Here is an 18,570-nt window from a genome sequence, read left to right as displayed (position 1 = left end):
CGTCCACGCGGACGGCCTGTAGTACCGATCCTGTATTCGGCAAGAAAACGGAAAACAGTGGAGAAAGCTCTTTGCCATAACGGTGTCGGCAGCTTTCGGCCTTAAGAAAAAAAAAGAAAAACGTTATTATATATAAGATATCTATGGTGTCGTGTCAACACGGTTAGGCTATTAAATAAAAAAGTTAAGTTCTGTGTATTTTTCTTTTTATATGATTCAGTGTAATCTTTAATTATATAGTCGTAACTGATATGTTGTGACATTAAGAAAGCACGTAAATATTGTTATTTAAAGTGGTGCATAAAGTCTGATCTGATAAAGACACAAATTTTAGCATGGAGTTCGCTGAAGCCTTAATTCTTTTTTGGCTTAGTTGTTAGTAACTTGATGTTTAAACTACAAACTTTGCCTGTTTTTTTATTACATATCAGCGTGAACTTGTAAATGTTTGGAAAGTGACTATTTTACTGTAAGTTTGTAAGTAGCTCATGCAGCCCGTTGTAAAAGATAAGTGGCTAGGTTAGGAGAATGGACTGGTCTGCATTTCGTGGCAGCTGCGCAACCAAAATTAATTTGAAATACATTTTTTGAACACATTCATTAGGCCTAGATAAATTCGTAGTAAAAAGTTTTAGTGTCTGATTTTAGCTATTTAAGGTTTAATTTGGGTTTAGTGGCTGTCCTAACTATTCGGACTAGAAAACATGACACTTTGCGATGAGATCTCAATGGTAGCCTTTGGAGTTTGGACCCTTTCTTTGCTTTCCTTTCTAAAAAAGACATTGATTTCTGATCTTCCTTGTTTTGACTTAATTAGAAGGAAAAGATGATCAGAAACCAATGTTTTCTAAATACAGACAACAAAATGGTTTAAATGTTGCTGTTTCCTTGCCGAAAACCAAGCCTACAGACTTTGCATGTAGTCTAGTTTTAACTAGGATTTAGTAGACTTTAAACTTTCACCTGTGTTACTCTGATCTCTGCTGCCCTGCACCTGAGCACCTCAATTTCTGCAATCCTGCACTCCCAGATCTCGTCAAAAAGTCCCATTTTTTCAGTCTGAGATGCACAATTCTGTTAAGATGATATGATGCTAGGTTAACGCAATGCGAATAGTTTCTAACACTCCGAATTCTTTAAATTGTGTTTTTGTTTAAATTTTACCTGAAAGGTGACTATTTCAAAAGATTTACAAAATTTTAAAATTTTAGCTAGTTTTTTAATCATCTCATGCTTACTTACGTACTGGTAAACACATCACAAGACAAAATATGGATGCACCAATTGGGCACAGTAAGTTGGAACTATGTTTTGTTGACATATTAAATATATTGTTTTTTAGCTTGCTCGTAACTTCAGTTGTATATGCACTTAGTAAAAAACTAATATTTTCGTTTTAGGTATTCAAAATAGGGATGCACCAATAAGCAACTTGGCTGATAATGATCAATTAGCTGCTGATAATTTATTTAAGCCATAATTACAAAATTTGTAAATAATAGGTGTTATATATTTGTTGAAAGTGTTCATTGGTTACCAAGTATGCAAGACACTTGAAGTAGAGCATATAGCAATAAAAAAGATATTTTATGTGAAAACTGCAGTTGATGTTGCTGCATACCATATTTTTGTGTCAATTTGTTAGAAGAATATGTCATCACAATTTTAGCAAAAGGACTGATGAGACCAATTACTAATATTCTGCAAAATAATCAACTCAACCCTTGTTCATTAGATGGCACTACATAAGCTAGGTTTATACACATAGCATTGACAGTTTTCTTTGTATGTTGCTGCTTTGCTATATATATACATGTATATATACACACACAATAGCATATATACAGTATATAGGTTAGGAATATCACACAGTACAACTCACCAGACATAAGCACTCAACAGTTCATGTAGGTTTCCACTGCTATTATTTATTATTAAAGCTACATTATGATTAAGACATGCAGACACGACAGAGGGGCCCACCTGGTGGAGCACAGTTATTTGAAGACACAAGTCAACAACCACCTCAAATGTATGGTCCCGGTGGTGCGCAGATGCAGTCTGGTAGTTTCAATGTGCCTCCTGGTTCCTTCCCTGGTGCAAACCTTTTAAATGACCCGATGATGACCAACATGGCAATGCAGTATGGGCATTCACTTGCTGGCCAAGGAAAAGAATTGCTAGAGAAGAATGTTTGTATTTTGTTTTTTTATCATAGCAGTACCTGTTATTTCTGAATTAGCTAGGGTGATTTTCATAGTTTCTATGATAGATGTATAGCAGATCTTTAGCTTTGCAGTCATTTTAATTTTTGTAACTGCAAGGCTGGTGTAAAAATGTAATGGATCAATAATTTTTTACACACAACGAATACCACCAAACAGTTTGCATTATTTTTTTTAAAGAATTTTATTTAACGATGTAAACAAATTCAAACCAACATATCACCAGTTTGAAATATATATTATGAAACTTTTGAAGATGATTTTTCAGATTTACAAAAAAAAATTATCTATCATTAAATGTAATGTGTACCATCTCTAAAAAATAATCCAGGGTCCTTTATTTGTGAACCACCACAATAGTGTTACAACACGACCTTTGCATGATTTGTATTGAATGAAGTGCCGGTGCTTACCATGTGTTTACTGCAACTTAGATGGACAAATACATTTCTGTTTCCAAACTCAAGTATTATTTTGCTGTTGATACAAGCTATGTGGGAAAAAAACTTGCTCTTCTTTCTTTCCCTTTTACTCATCAGGTAATAAACATTAATATAACCACTTTAACTAATTTTTGAAGTGATAACGTTTACAGGGAGACGATAGGTTTGCAGTTTGCAAAGAGCTGTAGTAAAACTAAATTATTGGCCACCACTTTGCAAGTTTTACGTAACGCAGCACGATACTGATCATGATCTTTAGTATAAATCTGATTAGTGTTTGAAATTGCAAAAACATTTTACATTATCACAACCTACAAAATTTAAATTTGTATAATATGAAAGGAATGGAGTGTAAAATATCACAAAGATTCTCCTGTTGCCCCTCGTTTTGATGTAAATGCACCCGATCTGTACATTCCAGGTGAAACATAACATTATATATACCATAACGTTCTTTGAACTGTACATAATCTATATTATACATATTTGAAGCCAGCGACTGCAATTACTTTTACTCTTTGTCTTTGCAGTGATGGCATATGTGACATACATTTTGGTGTCTGGGATATTTCTTGGTTTGAATAATAAGTAAGTGTTTTATTATCACTTCTTTTGCATTACTATTACAGAAGTTAATGTACATACAGTGCATATTGATATAACATTTTTTACTTTGTTTTAGATTTACACCTGAAGAATTGGGTATTCAAGCCACCAGTGCTCTTGTGTGGCTCGCCATTGAAGTTGCCATTATATTATTTAGCCTTTACTTGGTAAATGCAAAGACAGATTTGTCAACTTGGGATGTAATTGCATTTACAGGCTACAAGTATGTAGGGTAAGTAGCTTTTAATACAGTAGTTAAATTAATGTGGTTAGTATTGTCATTAATCAAGTGTTTAATGTTGCTTAGCCAAAACAACTTCGTGTCATACTTCAGTACAGTAGTACAATGTAAACTTTGGTATTTTATCCCATATTTTCCATCTACAGGATGATAGCAATTCTTGTAGGTGGTTTGTTTTTTCACTCCATGGGTTACTGGATTGCGTTGGGATACATGAGTGTTACTATATTCTTCTTTCTGGTAAGAATATGTCTGTTGGCTAGTTTATATTGTAGGTCTAGTTTGTTAAACAGTAGAACTTGCCTAATTTAACTTTGTTTAGTTCAGCACATTTTTTCTATCCCAGCAGAATTATGCACATTCGAATGTTCGCTAGTTCGTTCAATTCGACTTTGCATAATTCGGCAGTCCAATTACTTCGACACCTTTCTTTTACTGTTAGAAGCAAATTGTTTGTTTTATTTGGTATTTTGTCATGTACTATGTGTAATTGTGAATATAAGTAATTTAAGATGTTAGTGTAAGAGAACTCAATAGATGAATGTATTTTAGTTGTATGAAAATGAATGTGCAACGTTGTGTATGTTTGTAGTGAATACATTTTGATTGTGCATGTTGATATACTGTAAAAAATGTATGAAAAAATTTAATATATATCTCATTTTAATTACATAAATGTGCATATCGTTGTGTTATTAGAAATTATTACCTGTTTGCCTAGTTCAACACTTTTTCATAATCCTTAAGAGGAGTTGAAAGCATATACCTTAACCCAGGGTTGTCCAACCTTTTTGGCCAAAGGGCCACATGCGATTTACGAATGATTGCACGAGCCACTTGAGTGTTTACTGCTAATTTCTAATTAAAACCCTCACACCAAAATTCTAATCTTAGAAATAAATTGTGATGCAATAAAATTAACTTGAACAGTTGTGCACCCCTGCACTAGAGACTATAGTATATTATCTATCTATTGCTCTATAGTATAGAGCAATAGACAAAGAAAGCAAACAAGAAGTGCCAATTTCTCGGAATGTAATTTCGCCTTAAAATACGTAGGTGATTCAGCTGATAATATAAGTCATTTCGAAAAATACCGCGCGGGTCACGTGTCGGACATCCCTGTGTTAACCTTTTCAGCTGATTTTATGTATTATTTTATAAGCCTATATAATTTTTTAACAAGATAAATTATAAACTGAAATTCTGTATAGATGCATTTGCTAGGAACCATTTGCCGTAGGTTCATGTGAAGACTAACTGGGCCAACTGCTTTGCTGGTCTACATAAGAGTGTTACCATTGTTTGGCTAATAAAGCAATTGTTAAATGAATTTTTGCACTATGTTAAACTTAAACCTAAGTTTAAAGGGCAAATATGTAATTTAATCTACTTATCTGTAATGCATTTAAGGTTAAAACTCTTCGACTTAAAATCCTTCCTCAGTCAGCAACCGATGGATTTGGAAACGGCGGATCGCAACGAGTGTACCTAACATTTATTATTGCGCTATTGCAACCCGTTTTTATGTTTTGGTTAACCAGACATCTTGTGGCGTAAAAGGTCACTTATTTATACAGAAAAATGTCTTTGTAACCTTTTTGCGTGTAAATCAGAGTAATGTTTTTAACAAAACTTGTGGCTTTGTATTTTTTACTTCACAGATAGTTGAGCTGCATATTAAGAGTGCCGGTCCTTTACCAGTTTTCCACCTATATTGTGCGTAGGACTGTTTCATTCTTTGTTTTCGAACCCTAAAATGTATTTCTTAGGTATTTCTGTAAAGTGCAATCATTAAGCATCGCAAGCATGGTGTATACTGCATATTATATATTGAATATGCTGTATTTTCATTAAATGTAGATCAATGGTCAGACAGAAAATTTAAAGTGGTTATAGCCTATAGGGTAACTTACCTTACACAGTAATGGTTCATCAATGGATCAATTTTTTTTGTGATTTGGTTTAGTTCATGCTTATATTGTCTACTTCTAGCAAAGGCATGTTTCGTAAGTGAAGTTTGTATGACATATCAAATATTTTGGTTGGAAATCTACCTTACTAACGTGTGGTCTTTGTCGGTAATTTTTTTAACTTATTGCACTATGTGTAATGTGAATTTAATGGACATCACAGAGGTTCAGGTGTGTTGTAGTGGCCATATTATCTTGAAGCAGAATTGCTTGAGCTAATTCTACTGTTATCTAAGTGTCTGTTAAAAATAAACATTTGTATGCTAACTAAAGTAATTAAAACAGCATGGTGTGCAAGCAACAGACTGGTTGTTGACTGCTAATCGCATTATACCCTTTTTGAGTCACAGCCGCCTTTTATATATAACCCTGAAAAGGCTAATGGATTGTCTAGTATGCGTAATAATAGTAATTACTTTCCCATTTCGATTTGTTTTTAAATTGCAAGCGTTTTTGGCATTGAATTCTAAATGTTTCAGTCAACCATATGAATTTCTTAACACGTAAGGAAAAATGTTACCTAGTTTATATTATACAGCGCTTTGAATCCTAAAATTCATACGATACATAGGAAATGTTTTCTTTGTGTAAAAGAAATTCTCCAGTGACATCTTTATAATCAGATGCTTCCACTTTAAAAACGGATCAAAATTTTTGTTGCCCTAACTACTGCTTTTTGACGCAAACAGTGATTACGGGCCTAGGGGGCCCGATGTTAAAGGAAAAAGTGAGTCAGTTGTACTAGAAGTTTTTTTTCCAGAAAATAATCTCAGATCAAACTTTCCTACCATTAATAGCATCAAACAGCTATATTTTATGTCAAAATCAAAGAACCATAGTTATATGAAAAGAATATTAATTTGACAACTGGACAGTATACTGCAGTATAGCCATAATTGACATGTACAGAATGCTGAATGAGCAATACCGTTAATCACTTCAGTGGTTGTTGAATGTTTGAAATCACCTTTGTAATTCAATGTTGATTTTGTAACAAGTGGCTGTAATCCTACAGCTATCCTGGTTATAGGAAAATATAAGAAATATGCTCAGAAACAATCCACCATCAGGAAAAAAGCATTAAAGCCGGGAAGCTTTGAACGTGCAACATTTTAACTATACATATAGTATACAGTGTTGCGAAAACGATTGAGGGTTAGCACGGCCACACCAATTAAAAAGGGGTCACACTGCTTCTACGGAATCTTCGCCGAGTTTAAGTCGTGCAAAGACTTTCCTCAGTCCTAGGTCGCCGGGATAAAGACACTGCAGCGATCTCTGGTTAGTGAGGTTACGTGTCTGCGTCAGTAAAATCCGTTTCACCTGACTTCCATGAAGGTTACGTGTCTTTCTCTGCCAGCACAACTTGCAGACAAACAGTAGCACAAAACTCAAACAGAAACGTTTATTCGAAGTAGTGGGACATTATACATTCTGTAACATCCTGCCAGCACAAGCATTTGTATAGCACGCCTAATGGTAATTATATGTGAGGAATGCGCCGAAAAGTTAAAGGGAAAATGCTGTGTGACATAACTATGTGGAGCTAAACACCACAATACCATTGGCCTAAGTACCGTTATTTTATAGTACAATACCATAGGTTAGCATCATTACCTGAAGCATCAGAAATCTCTATCTTCCATTTCACATAAACCAACCTTGAAAATTTAAAAGCTTAATCGCGTCATGGTTGGTGTTGTAATCTAATAATGATACCTTAAATACAAATGACATACGTATCTGCAAGTCCTATCGACATAAAAATAGTTTTTCATACGGGGAACCCCCAAATAGAGAAAGGAGAAAAGCGTTCGTTTGTTTTCGTGTGATAATGTTATCTTGACGCCAAGGAAGCTGCCTGGGAATTGGCTGGACAGGATATGTTGTCTGTCGCAAAGATATCATATTCCTGAGTAATCAAAGTAGCCTGGTATACTGGATAGTTAACTAAACTCACCGAATTACTATTATCTGCACGATTTTGTGGTAAAAATGGGAGCGTTTTGCAATAACCGTACTTCTTCTAAAAATATCTGTGGCAGTTGTTGTTCTTTCAATTTTCCGGATATTCCAACAAAATGGATGTTGTTTGTGGAATTTGCATTTACCTTTGGCACTACATTGGTTTATTTTGCTGACATTATAACTGATATAATAACACTACGTAAGTATAAATTGATAAAGGTTACAAAAGTTTGGGTAGACAGCTTTAAGGATAAGCTACCATATATATATATATATATTTCTGTTTGATATAGGGTAACATCTTGATCTATTATTGCTCTGTATCAACCTTAAACATGTATATGAATATAAGTGAAGTTATCATAAAAAATAAGAAAAACATCAATTGCTGTTGCAGCTCATATGGCAGTTGCTCTTAAGCCACTTGGCTGGTGGCTCTATGTTTTGTTTCAATAACTTTTACTGCTGTTTAGAAATGTATTATGAAAAGAAGTGGTACCACGCTTTTGGATTTTCTATCTGCTTTATTGTGCTTCCTTCTGTGCTACTCGCCATTTTAGAATATCAGTTTTTACGTAAAACTTACGGGAAATCTATTAGCTGGAAAGTAATAGCGATACGGACAATCCTTAATGTGCCATTTCAACTAACAGTGATTTGGTACCACTGCCAGTTAACATACACATACTTCAGAAACTGGCTCAATCATATAAGGTATGGTTAAAATAGACGCATATATTATAATTGCTACTATAATAATAATAATTATTAATGTTATGTTTACCTATTATGTATATATATATATAGTGGTTGTATGACCAACGTAATGTCTTAGAAGCATGTAAGCTAAATACAAACTTAAAAATTTCTGAAACGGTTGTTTCATAATCAGAAGATGTGTATAATCCCATTTGATAGTGTTAACATTGCAAGTATTACCATATCACATTAGCTTAACATATCTTGTTTTCATTTGTAAGGAGGCATTTGGGTTTTAAAAAAATGTCAATCGTTTAGATGGTTTCTTTATGTAGTGAATTTACACGAAACGTGCAATTACTCGAAATATGGTGCATGCTGAAGCTTTTCATTTGAATTAAGCATGTTGGAGGCTACCTCATGCGGAAATAAGACTTAAAATCACATATTTCAAGCTCCTGTTATGTGAACCTAAAGTCAAGAGTGGAATTCTTAGCCTAAAATGCACATTTCACCTAGTTGTATTCAATGTTTTTTTTTAACTTATTGAAAAACAACAGCAACCTTGAAGTCCTTTCGTTAGTCCAAACATTAAACTTTTGGTTTAAACATTAACATTTAAACATTGGTTAGTCCAAACTTATTTAACGGCCTACATAAGACTCAAATATTTTCATAGAAAGCTTAGTTTTTGACTGACACTGTACTAACTTTTGAAGCCAAATCTGCCATTGAAAGCAATGAAGTATTTGTTAATCAATATGTTTCATAAATGTTCAAATATAATGCAAGGACTGATTTCATAAAACTGTCAGTTTATGGTTTTTCTTGTAATTTTTAACTTTGTGATATTATATTCATTGACACTTATGTTTCAATTTGATTCATTAATTAAACAATCAATTTTAGTTCTGGAAGTACACAAAGCTACATTACTACCGACTTATGTTATTATTGTTTAATTTTATTTATGGACCCGATTCACTTACCATTACAACCTGATCTTAAACAGAGGCATACAAAGCAAGGATGGGGCAACAACAGCACAATGGTATAAACCCACAACTTTAGAAAGGTCAAGGGGTGCTTCATTGTCAAGCCTCAATGAATTGGATTACTACCAAAATACAGAAGAGGTATTATATGTTTGTGTTCCGTAAAGTACTGGACTAATGTATGAGGTCTGTCAAATAAAATTTGATGTTCAGTAATACCTGGAGTATATATTTATATTGTGATACATTCCAGTATCTAATTTATATCCTTACATATATATGGGTACTTTATGTTTTTGCCTACTTTTTAGTTTAATAAAATAGTTTTGCTTTTGATTGTTTTTCACTATATTCAAGTCCTCTTTCATTATTAAAACCTGCTTTTTGTTATTTCTCTTCCCGCAAAACTATAATTAGGAATTTTACTGATTTTGCCTTTTCTTCACTGATATAACAAGTTTTTTAGGAAAACAAAATTCGTGGCAGTTTTCGTGTTCCTCCTCCACAGTTATCAGGGAGTATGGGATCGCTGAATGAAGCTGGGCTTGAGTTAAATGACAAAGATAAAGACACCTGGTGGAAACGCTTGACTCGAGAGCAATGGTTATCACATCTCAATAAGCAGAAACTCATCGAAAGTATGCTTGAATCGTTGCCACAGGTAAGAAAATATTTTTTCACCCTTTGGAATATGACAACCATCTTTACTTTTTTACGCCTGACGCAAGTAGAGTTCTAATTGCTTTTGGTAAAAATAAGGGAACTGTTTTTTCTTTCAGCTTCTTATAAATGTTTACTTGATTGCACACCGTCCTGAAACGCTGGTTATTCAGTATATTTCTGCCGTGCTGTCGTATATTTCATTATGTGGAGGAGTCGTACGCTATGACAAGACTAGAAAGGACAACGAAGCAGATCGTTGGATGGTGGATAGAACACTGGTGCACTCTAGAGCATTCAATACAAGACTAGAATGGCCTCAAATCCTTTTTATATCAGTAAGGATTTCACTAGTGTTGTACTATTGCGTTTTTAAAGTACGGCTTACATTTTAACTGTTATAATTTGTTTTTCCAGCTTTATAAAGGAGCATTTTTGGCAGCTCGCATTTTAGCGTTAGTGTTTTTCACTATATACTTTCAATGGTACATTCTTGGTCCTGTCTTATTACATTGGGCCGTTTTGTTGTGCTACTTTATTGCAAAATGGTATCCAGATTTTAGCAAGGCAAGTAACATCACAGTATGAATATTACTACTGATAGATGTTTTGTCACAATTGTTTAAGTTCTGTTTCTTTTCATCAGGTTACCCGGCAACTTCGTCAAGCTGATTACAATTATCGAGCATACATATTTCTTAGCCATGACTTTATTTCTGTTCTAACCGCTAGTTTCGTGGGAATATTCATTCATGTTCGTCCATACTATCACGCGTTTATTGACCAACCATATTGCTTTATGTTTTGGTAAGAAGTTTCTTTCACAGTCACTTATCATAATTTTTTGTGGTTGCCTTTATTTTGCGTTGTAATAATATTTCATTTAAATGTGAAGTACGCTTCAATCCTGGATTGTTGTTTTATTTTGCATCCTTACGTCTTTCATTTTCAGGTATTATGTAATTTATGTAGCTGAAAATATCTGCCTTTTTCTCACGCCGGGCATTGTAATGCCGATTTTGAAAGGAGATGATCTCCTCACCAAGTTTCAGTAAGCACTTAACAGCTATTTATGCCATTGAAATTTGGAATTATCACATAGACCTATTTTGTTCCCAGTATTTTATTTCTTAGCTAAAAAAAGTTGATTTTGAAAGAAAGAAGAGTTATCAGTAAGGATAACGGATAAAGATTTTTTTAACGATATTAAATGGTAAAGCAATTACTGCCAAAAATGTGTCTTATAAACGCAAATTTGGCGTTTGGCTATTATAACTCTAGAGTCTAGATGGTGGCAATTACAACGTCAAAGTGTTAAAACCATGTGCATGACGCTGTTGTTCGGACCAAGTATGAATAAAACATGCAATAGAATACAAACACGAATAGTTTAAACGTATTTAAGTGCACAACAGCAGTTTCCGGGTGTTAGTTGGACTAATCCAACTTGCTGCAAATTATATTCCATCCAAAAAGCTTTAGCTAACCTACCACTAGCCACCACTACAATACTTGCTTCAAACGCCATCCAAAATAATGGATTCTGTCTTTTAACATTGACGCCAACGATCACACATGTTGGTTTCACATTGTTGCGTCATAATTTCTTCGACCTCCGCCATAAACAGCAGCAAGTTTGCGATACTTTTTTGACATTAACTACTTCTCCACCACTTATTATTGAAACATCCTTTCTCCGTTTTATTTACTGGCAACTGTTCTTTGAGTTGCAGAAGTTCTTACAAATTACACATCATTAGTAACTTTACAACAAATATTTACTATATTGGAATATTCAAACAATTGGTTTAATCTTTTCAGATATTATGGTTTGCTAGCGACGGATCTGGTTCTTAATGTTGTTGGTTGTGTTTTATGTGCAACCTACTACTTGGCTGTTCATAAAATGCGGGCGTACACCGCACACGCGTATCCCAGTGCTTCAAAGATCTTGTGCTGTTGCTGTTTTGACAATGACAATGAAGATGATGAGACTGAGTACTGGTTGCCCGTCAGACAAGAATGGACTATTTGCAAACAGGCTGAAACAAGCGAATTGTTTCTGTTAACCAAGGAACAATTAAAATCGTTTCAACAGGTTTATAAAGCTTATGTTTGTTGTGAAGTATTTTTATAATATTTATCAATATATCTTATTGGCAATGAAATAGTTGAAGGAAGATAAGAAATGATATTTACCAGAAAACATGTAACATCACTAATGGAATTGCATGAAGTTTTAAAAGTTGTCTGTACAACTTTAATACACCCCTACGTTAATAACCTAACGTTAGAATAATCCAAACTGTGTAATAAGAATCCGAACTAAAAATCATCCAAAAATATCAAAGTTGTAAACAAATTTTTACTGATGACCTGCTATCTCTTGTATAGGCTATAATGGGTTTTCTTCGCTGTGATATATTTACTCGTTTGCCTTTAATTTCTTTTAATCAAATATTTATAGACTTACAATACAATGGTGAGAAATGACAAACGAAAAGGACGCACGGTCGAATGCTTTCTTGATGATCGCTGCAAGATATTTTACGCCCCTCGATCTAAGATGAAGAAATTAAATTTTAAAACTTTTGACGATGAAACGCCACGACCGTCTTTAAGGCGATTGAAAGATGCGTCTCATGATTCCCATATAAGGGAGTGTGAGCATGCTTCTGAAGAAGATATTATGCTTGAAGCTCGTATGCAAGGTGATCGACTCCTCGATGAAGGTTTGGACTTTTAATTTGCTCATACTAGCTTGCTACGTTAAAGCAATTCTAAGAACAGGTTGTAGTATCAGGTATGATAATTTAATTGATGTTTTCTCATATATGAGTTTATCAACACAGGTGATAGTGGTCACAGTGACACTGCGCAAACGCCACCGATTTCAGAAATTTGCAGTGACCTTGAAAGTCACACACCAAGCAACATAACTCAGGAAGATCAAACTGTTACGTCTTTATCAACATCACAACGAGAACGTCCTGTGCGAAAACCGAGGGTGAAAAGTTTGAACAACGTCAAAACAAATCCTGTTTCGGGGCAGACATCAGCGGGTGGTGTTGGGACATCTGATAACACGAAGGTTGACCCGCCCCGGCCATCTCGCCGCACTCTCTCTAAGAGTCCTTTGGAAACTTCACAACCCTTCCCCATAGATGATGCATCAGAATGTGGTTCATCGTCAACGCCACGTAACAAGCATCTTTTGGAGGATTTAGTTGACCTTAATCCTCCAGTGGTCCAACCTGTTCAGGATGTTGCACCACATGAAACTCACACACCAAGATCATCAAGTCGTAGCTCCTCCAAGAAATCCTCAAAAACAGATCATCCACCTCACACTCAAGGTATCATTGATCAATCCGAGACTTGGGAAGCCTCAAAACGCCAATCCGGCGGGTCTAGTTTATCACCGTCAAGGAGAGAACTCTCACCTAATAGCTACAAACGACCCAGTGCTTATCCGGAGATAGATGACTCAACGTATCGAGTGGCTCGAGGGTCAAAGAAACACCATAAAGCCCCCGCACGATCAGTCGAGGCAAGCTCAGCTCCCTTTAGTGAAAAGTCTAACAACAATAAAGTTCACTGGAAGGACCACGAAGATCCTTCACAAACTCAGCATGAGAACAGCAGCAGGCCGAAGTACCATAACGTCGGTGAAGTTGTTGATACAGATAATGGTTGGCAGCAAACGTGGATATAAGCATATTTTCGACATTCTGTGCTTTTTTATGTTTTGTTTGAAGTAACCTCGTAATAGAATTTTCTGTTCATTTATACATTTGCTTGACTACCTTCATCCAGCAATTTCAAAATCGCTTTTATAAAGGAAAATCAAATTGTCTTAGCAGTTTATGTCGCCCGTTGCATTGAAGCGTTTACGCATGTTGCAGTACGCGTTATACCCGTTTGACTGAGCTTGTTGTGCTGTGCGTTTTGCTTTAAATAATGCTGTAATTTGTATACAATCATGAACTTAGATATGAGCCATAATTTAGCAAATACTATCGGCTTTGACGTCTTTTGCAGTATTATGTGGTACTGATTGTTTTGTATTTAATAAAGGATGCTAACAGTTCTTTTACACTTTTTCAAACGCCGTGATTGCACGTATTTTCTCGTATACTCATAGCCATGTACAGTGTACACCTTTCAGTAGAATCTAAGGTTTAGACGATATGTAAAATCGTTTTTATTACCTTTTTATATATCTCTTCTTGTGTTTTAATGCGGTACTGACACGTACAGTAAACAACATTATCCTGTGTTTCTTGGAACAATTAACTTTTCATTAAGAAAAATCTAAAAATAATGCTGTTTTTATACGCGACATAGGTTAGTTGACTTTTTGGCATGCAGCTCTGCCAATTTGCCTTCGTGTTCTGGGGATATGTTTAAAGTCACGATGAAACAACGATTTCGTTGAAAAGCTACTGTAATAGCTGTAGTTTCTTGCTCTTCAATGACGTTCCCATTACGTACATGTGGGAATAGCGGCAGCAGAACAATGTTGCAATTAGGTTGTGACACGGTCACTGAAGGCAGGGCTTTTTCCCCGAGATTATATGCATCAGAAACACGTTTTATCCGTTCTGCCTTTAAAGTACGTAGAGTCGTAGACGCAAGCAAGCAGTTCATGCCTTTCAGCAGTTTCAATATCAGCCAATTTCTGAGTACACTTTTTCTATTTCCTGAATCTATTTGTAGTTTTATGTACCGAAACTCTGACTGCTTACTATGGTATATTTTTGCAATTTTCATTCATGATTTTGTTTGAAATTGTGTCTTTGTGTTTGACACGTTTGAGTGAAACAGTTTAGTAGTCATTGCCAAAAATGTTTGGGAGTTTTTAACGTTGCTAGATAACCACATGACTTAACAAATGTCACAGACATTTCCCATCCTTAGCAACACGAGGTGCTTTAATTAGCCAGTTTCGTTTCTGAAAAAAGGTATACAGTATTTAAATACTGGTAAAATCCAATGAACTCGAAGCCAGTTTAGTCTAGTTTACCACTGTTATAAAATACCGCTTATACCAAACTCATTATTCACCACATTCTAAAACATTTTGGGGAACCTTGCTCAAATTGTCTGTAAACCGCGAAGGACGTAGTGGTTACACTAGCTCTGCTGTACACTTGTACAGTCTATTTGCAAACTTCAGAAAGGAGTTTGATGTTATGGTAAGATAATTTGTAATAGTACTTTTTCGACCACCATTGCGCCCTGGAATTGAATGGAATGGCAACATCTTTGAAACGAGATGGGTGGTCTGTACCGAACTTAAGTTGCGTTATTATGGACGTGTCGAGGGTGGGTGTGAGTGAGCCCTAAAACATTATTTGGGCAAAGCTTGACGTTCTAGCCAAGTCAAAACACGTTTCACGATTTGGCTGGCTTAGACTTATTGTGAACTAGTTTGTCATGACAGAGGCATAAGTTAATTTTTCCGTCAGCATTTCCGGCGTAGCCTGCACATAGGCCAACTGCCCAACTACAGTATCAGTTGCGCGTATGAGTTTCACAAATTTTTGCGTAAATGGCTACTAGTTTGTCAGGCTTATCAATTATAAGTATACACTACATTTTTATAATAATCACTTGAAATCGTAGATATCATTTATGAAAACTGACAAAAATTAGAATTAAAAAATCAAACTTTATGGACCTTAATGCAACATTTGAAACTTGCTACATTGTTGTGGTGGTTTAAAATGCGACAACTGTAAAATTACTTTGTTTTGTTAACAATTGTGCTGGTAGTTTCTTCTTTATCATTATTCTAACCGAACAATGTAGGCCTACATTGACTGAAAAGACAACTTAGCCTGTGTAACATTTACAGTAAAAGCCGAATAGCACGGGAGTAGCATATATTCAGATAATGCGCGTCCCGGCTGTAGCGATGACGTTTTCATTTTGATTTTGAGGATTTGCTCTAAGTTATGAAGATTTTGAAACTACTTTGCTGGAAGTCTTAGATATTCTAAAAAGTCTTGATAATTCTTTTAGAATCAGATGAAATATGACTTTTTACTGACGTTGAACCAGAAACCAACTATATATATAAGAATGCAAAACGAACAATTGTAATGAACAAAGAAAAAATGCACATGTAATAATTCCATAACTAATAAAGCTTGCCCATTTAATTTTTAATGGAAACCTGATGTAGCCGATTTTTAGACCAAATTTTGTAGCTTAGACCTTTGTCTGCGCTACCAGAATGATGTTGGATGACAACGATTTTCCGCGAAAATGGCAAGGACATGGCAATTAAGGACTTCTTGTTCCTATACGGTAGTTGAACCAGACACAGCTTTTTGATGATTTTAATATTATATTAAAAGGACAAGCTTTGAAGAGATTTATTAATTTCGCCTAGACAGTCTCTTTTCTGTACTGTACAACAAAGCCTGGTTTGTTAATTAACCAGTTGATCGACATCAATTATATCTTAGGATAGCTGATCTTTTTAAGCTGCGTGAATGCAACTGACCGCGCTGGAAAAGAAATCGATAATCCACTTTTTTACACAAGCGTATGATACATTTCTTCTACATAAGGTAGGTCTCTTTTTCAATCTCAAAGTTAGAATAATCTAAGCCCGCAACAAGAATTCCAATTATAGGCTACAGTTTAAGCAATTTCTTCTAATAACTTTCCTCAAATATCAAAATTTATAACAATTTTTTACTTCTACTTTACCGACTTGTGTATACTGTGATTGTTCCGTAGATATATTTATGTGTTCCCATTTGTATGCATTCACGAAGTTTCGGAAATAGAGTCTGTTAGCATTCGTATATTTAAGATTACGCTATGACTGTGAACAAAAAGCGGTATAATGTAGCGCCGAAAAAGCTACTGGCATGTCATTGGGCGATGTAAAGACCGTGGGTATTTTGATCTAACCAACCATTGCCAACGGAATTTGTGCGATGAGTAAAACCAAGTGGCCTAGTTACTTTTTCAAGACTTGCATCTACATCTTGCACAGGTAATTATTGTCAGAACGACCAGTTGATTTTAATGTGCAGATCTTCTGCATGTGCATATTTCAATGGCAAGTTTGTCCAGATAATACTGTAATATAAAAACTGGCAACAGATTTGCAAATTTCTTGTACAACTAACTTATAAGACTTTAATGCAGATTGTTTTGGGTATAAGCTCACGCTGAAGCAAGACGCTAAAACATCTGTTAGTGTTTCCGACTCGGAATGAGTTATGTCACTTTCCTTACAGCTGGTTATTAAAGTACAACAAGCGCACATCGAGCACCATATTCATTCCGCGAGAGCGCGTCTTACTGAAAGCGGCTGCGCTGCTGGCAGCTTTGCGCAGGTAGCCTGAACAGCATGTCTGATGTTTGATGCTTGATGCCAAGTTAACCAGATATGTTGTAATTGCAAGAGATGTGATGGTATACGTCTGTTTCATGCTGATTGGAAGTCGGACAGGATTATTAGCTTGCTGTATTCAAGCAACATTAGCCAAATAGTCGAATTAAGCTTGACAAATCCAGGTTATGCACGTCGATATCCACCTTTTTGCATTAAGCATGCCGTCAACATTAATTGGTGTGCCTTTAATTAGGTTTAAATAAGATAGTTAGTTAACTGAAATTTTACATTAAATCTTGCCAAAAGACAAATATGACTCAGAGATTGTGTTGGTTATTTTCCAGGCCGCAGTTTAAATACAGACAGCAGCTAACATTTGCTTCAGCTACTTTAACGTAAATTCTGCTACAATTTTTCGTGGGTTTATGGAGAACAAATCAAAAACCATTCCCTTTAAACTTTTACTTGTATTAATTTAGGATTTATCGCCGATATGTAATGATTGTACTAAGCTCTTCGAAGTAATTTGTAATCGTTATCTTGGTATCGGATGTTGATGAATGGTTGTATATAGTTTACATAAGCGGGCCAGGGATGTCAAAATCAGCGAATATCCATTATGCAACAATTATTCAGTTGGAAATCGTGACGTTAATGGATTGACCTCCGGTGTTTACGATTTGACAACATCAGAATAGATGACAATGTACCGCCAAACATGTCGTGCCATGAATGAGTTCTATATACGAATTAACTTTTGATAATATCCATTGTTTTCAAGACCTATGCACTGCCATATCTTAAATCTGACCAATTTGTTTAAAGATTGTGCTATACTTATTGAATGATTGGGTAATTCGAATGCAACTGGGCAGGGTCATTACAGGTTTATTTTACTATAAAATACTATTAACTATAGGCTAAGATTCGGTTTTGTCAGTTGATACAAAGATTGGTCATCGGAGGACACCGTGTTATTCTTGTGTAAGTGAAACTGCATCTAACAGTTTACTCAAAATAAATAAACTCCAGCCTGGGAAAAATTAAATTTTGATGAAGTAGATGTTTGAACGGTGTATTTAGATTTCACAGCGCCAATTCTGTGATCCTGAAGGCCGGCTGATTGGTAGCTACAAGCGGTTATATTGGTTCTGTGCGGTTTTAGACTTCAGCTATTTTTATCTTTGCCCCTATGCTATTTTTGTCAATTCTACTATTATATCGACGCGGCACTATATAAAATAAAGGGTTGTTAGGGTTCGTATGTTACAAAAGGGATGCCGCAATGGTAAAGAAAGACATTTTGCAAGGGTAAACGTCTGCAGCCGATTTTTCCCGGTAAACTTAACATTTTGTAAACTTTTTCCACTGCTGGGTGCCAGTAAAATTTTACCTTGCTA

General features: G+C 35.3%; 2 protein-coding genes across 2 annotated transcripts; both read left to right on the top strand.

The window, feature by feature from the left end:
- Positions 1-1,148: 1,148 nt before the first annotated feature.
- On the top strand, positions 1,149-5,785 carry LOC143462692 (protein YIF1B-like). The gene is made up of 8 exons (XM_076960935.1): positions 1,149-1,293; positions 1,957-2,192; positions 2,660-2,764; positions 3,011-3,089; positions 3,199-3,256; positions 3,351-3,506; positions 3,662-3,755; positions 4,929-5,785. The coding sequence occupies exons 1-8, from the start codon at positions 1,272-1,274 to the stop codon at positions 5,073-5,075; spliced, it is 897 nt and encodes a 298-aa protein (XP_076817050.1). The 5' UTR covers positions 1,149-1,271; the 3' UTR covers positions 5,076-5,785.
- A 1,537-nt stretch (positions 5,786-7,322) lies between these two features.
- LOC143462677 (uncharacterized) lies at positions 7,323-14,089 on the top strand. Its single transcript, XM_076960919.1, has 11 exons — positions 7,323-7,655; positions 7,930-8,170; positions 9,168-9,291; positions 9,617-9,811; positions 9,930-10,148; positions 10,228-10,377; positions 10,457-10,617; positions 10,763-10,861; positions 11,632-11,908; positions 12,278-12,542; positions 12,663-14,089. The coding sequence occupies exons 1-11, from the start codon at positions 7,484-7,486 to the stop codon at positions 13,523-13,525; spliced, it is 2,766 nt and encodes a 921-aa protein (XP_076817034.1). The 5' UTR covers positions 7,323-7,483; the 3' UTR covers positions 13,526-14,089.
- The last annotated feature ends 4,481 nt before the right edge of the window (positions 14,090-18,570 follow it).

Source organism: Clavelina lepadiformis, chromosome 6 (assembly GCF_947623445.1).
Source record: "Clavelina lepadiformis chromosome 6, kaClaLepa1.1, whole genome shotgun sequence".
NCBI classification, from domain to species: Eukaryota; Metazoa; Chordata; class Ascidiacea; order Aplousobranchia; family Clavelinidae; genus Clavelina; species Clavelina lepadiformis.
Note: the sequence above shows the minus strand (reverse complement) of the source record. Positions and strands in the feature narration are given on the sequence as shown.

What these genes read in the sequence shown, in the direction of transcription:
- LOC143462692 (XM_076960935.1), top strand. Translation starts at nt 1,272, where the DNA reads ATGGATGCACCAATTGGGCACA. An exon ending in GGATGCACCAATTGGGCACA is followed by an intron (nt 1,294 to 1,956) that starts GTAAGTTGGAAC and finishes ATTATGATTAAG; the next exon opens with ACATGCAGACACGACAGAGG. An exon ending in ACCCGATCTGTACATTCCAG is followed by an intron (nt 3,090 to 3,198) that starts GTGAAACATAAC and finishes TTGTCTTTGCAG; the next exon opens with TGATGGCATATGTGACATAC.
- LOC143462677 (XM_076960919.1), top strand. Translation starts at nt 7,484, where the DNA reads ATGGGAGCGTTTTGCAATAACCGTACTTCTTCTAAAAATATCTGTGGC. An exon ending in AACTGGCTCAATCATATAAG is followed by an intron (nt 8,171 to 9,167) that starts GTATGGTTAAAA and finishes GATCTTAAACAG; the next exon opens with AGGCATACAAAGCAAGGATG. An exon ending in CTCAAATCCTTTTTATATCA is followed by an intron (nt 10,149 to 10,227) that starts GTAAGGATTTCA and finishes TTGTTTTTCCAG; the next exon opens with CTTTATAAAGGAGCATTTTT.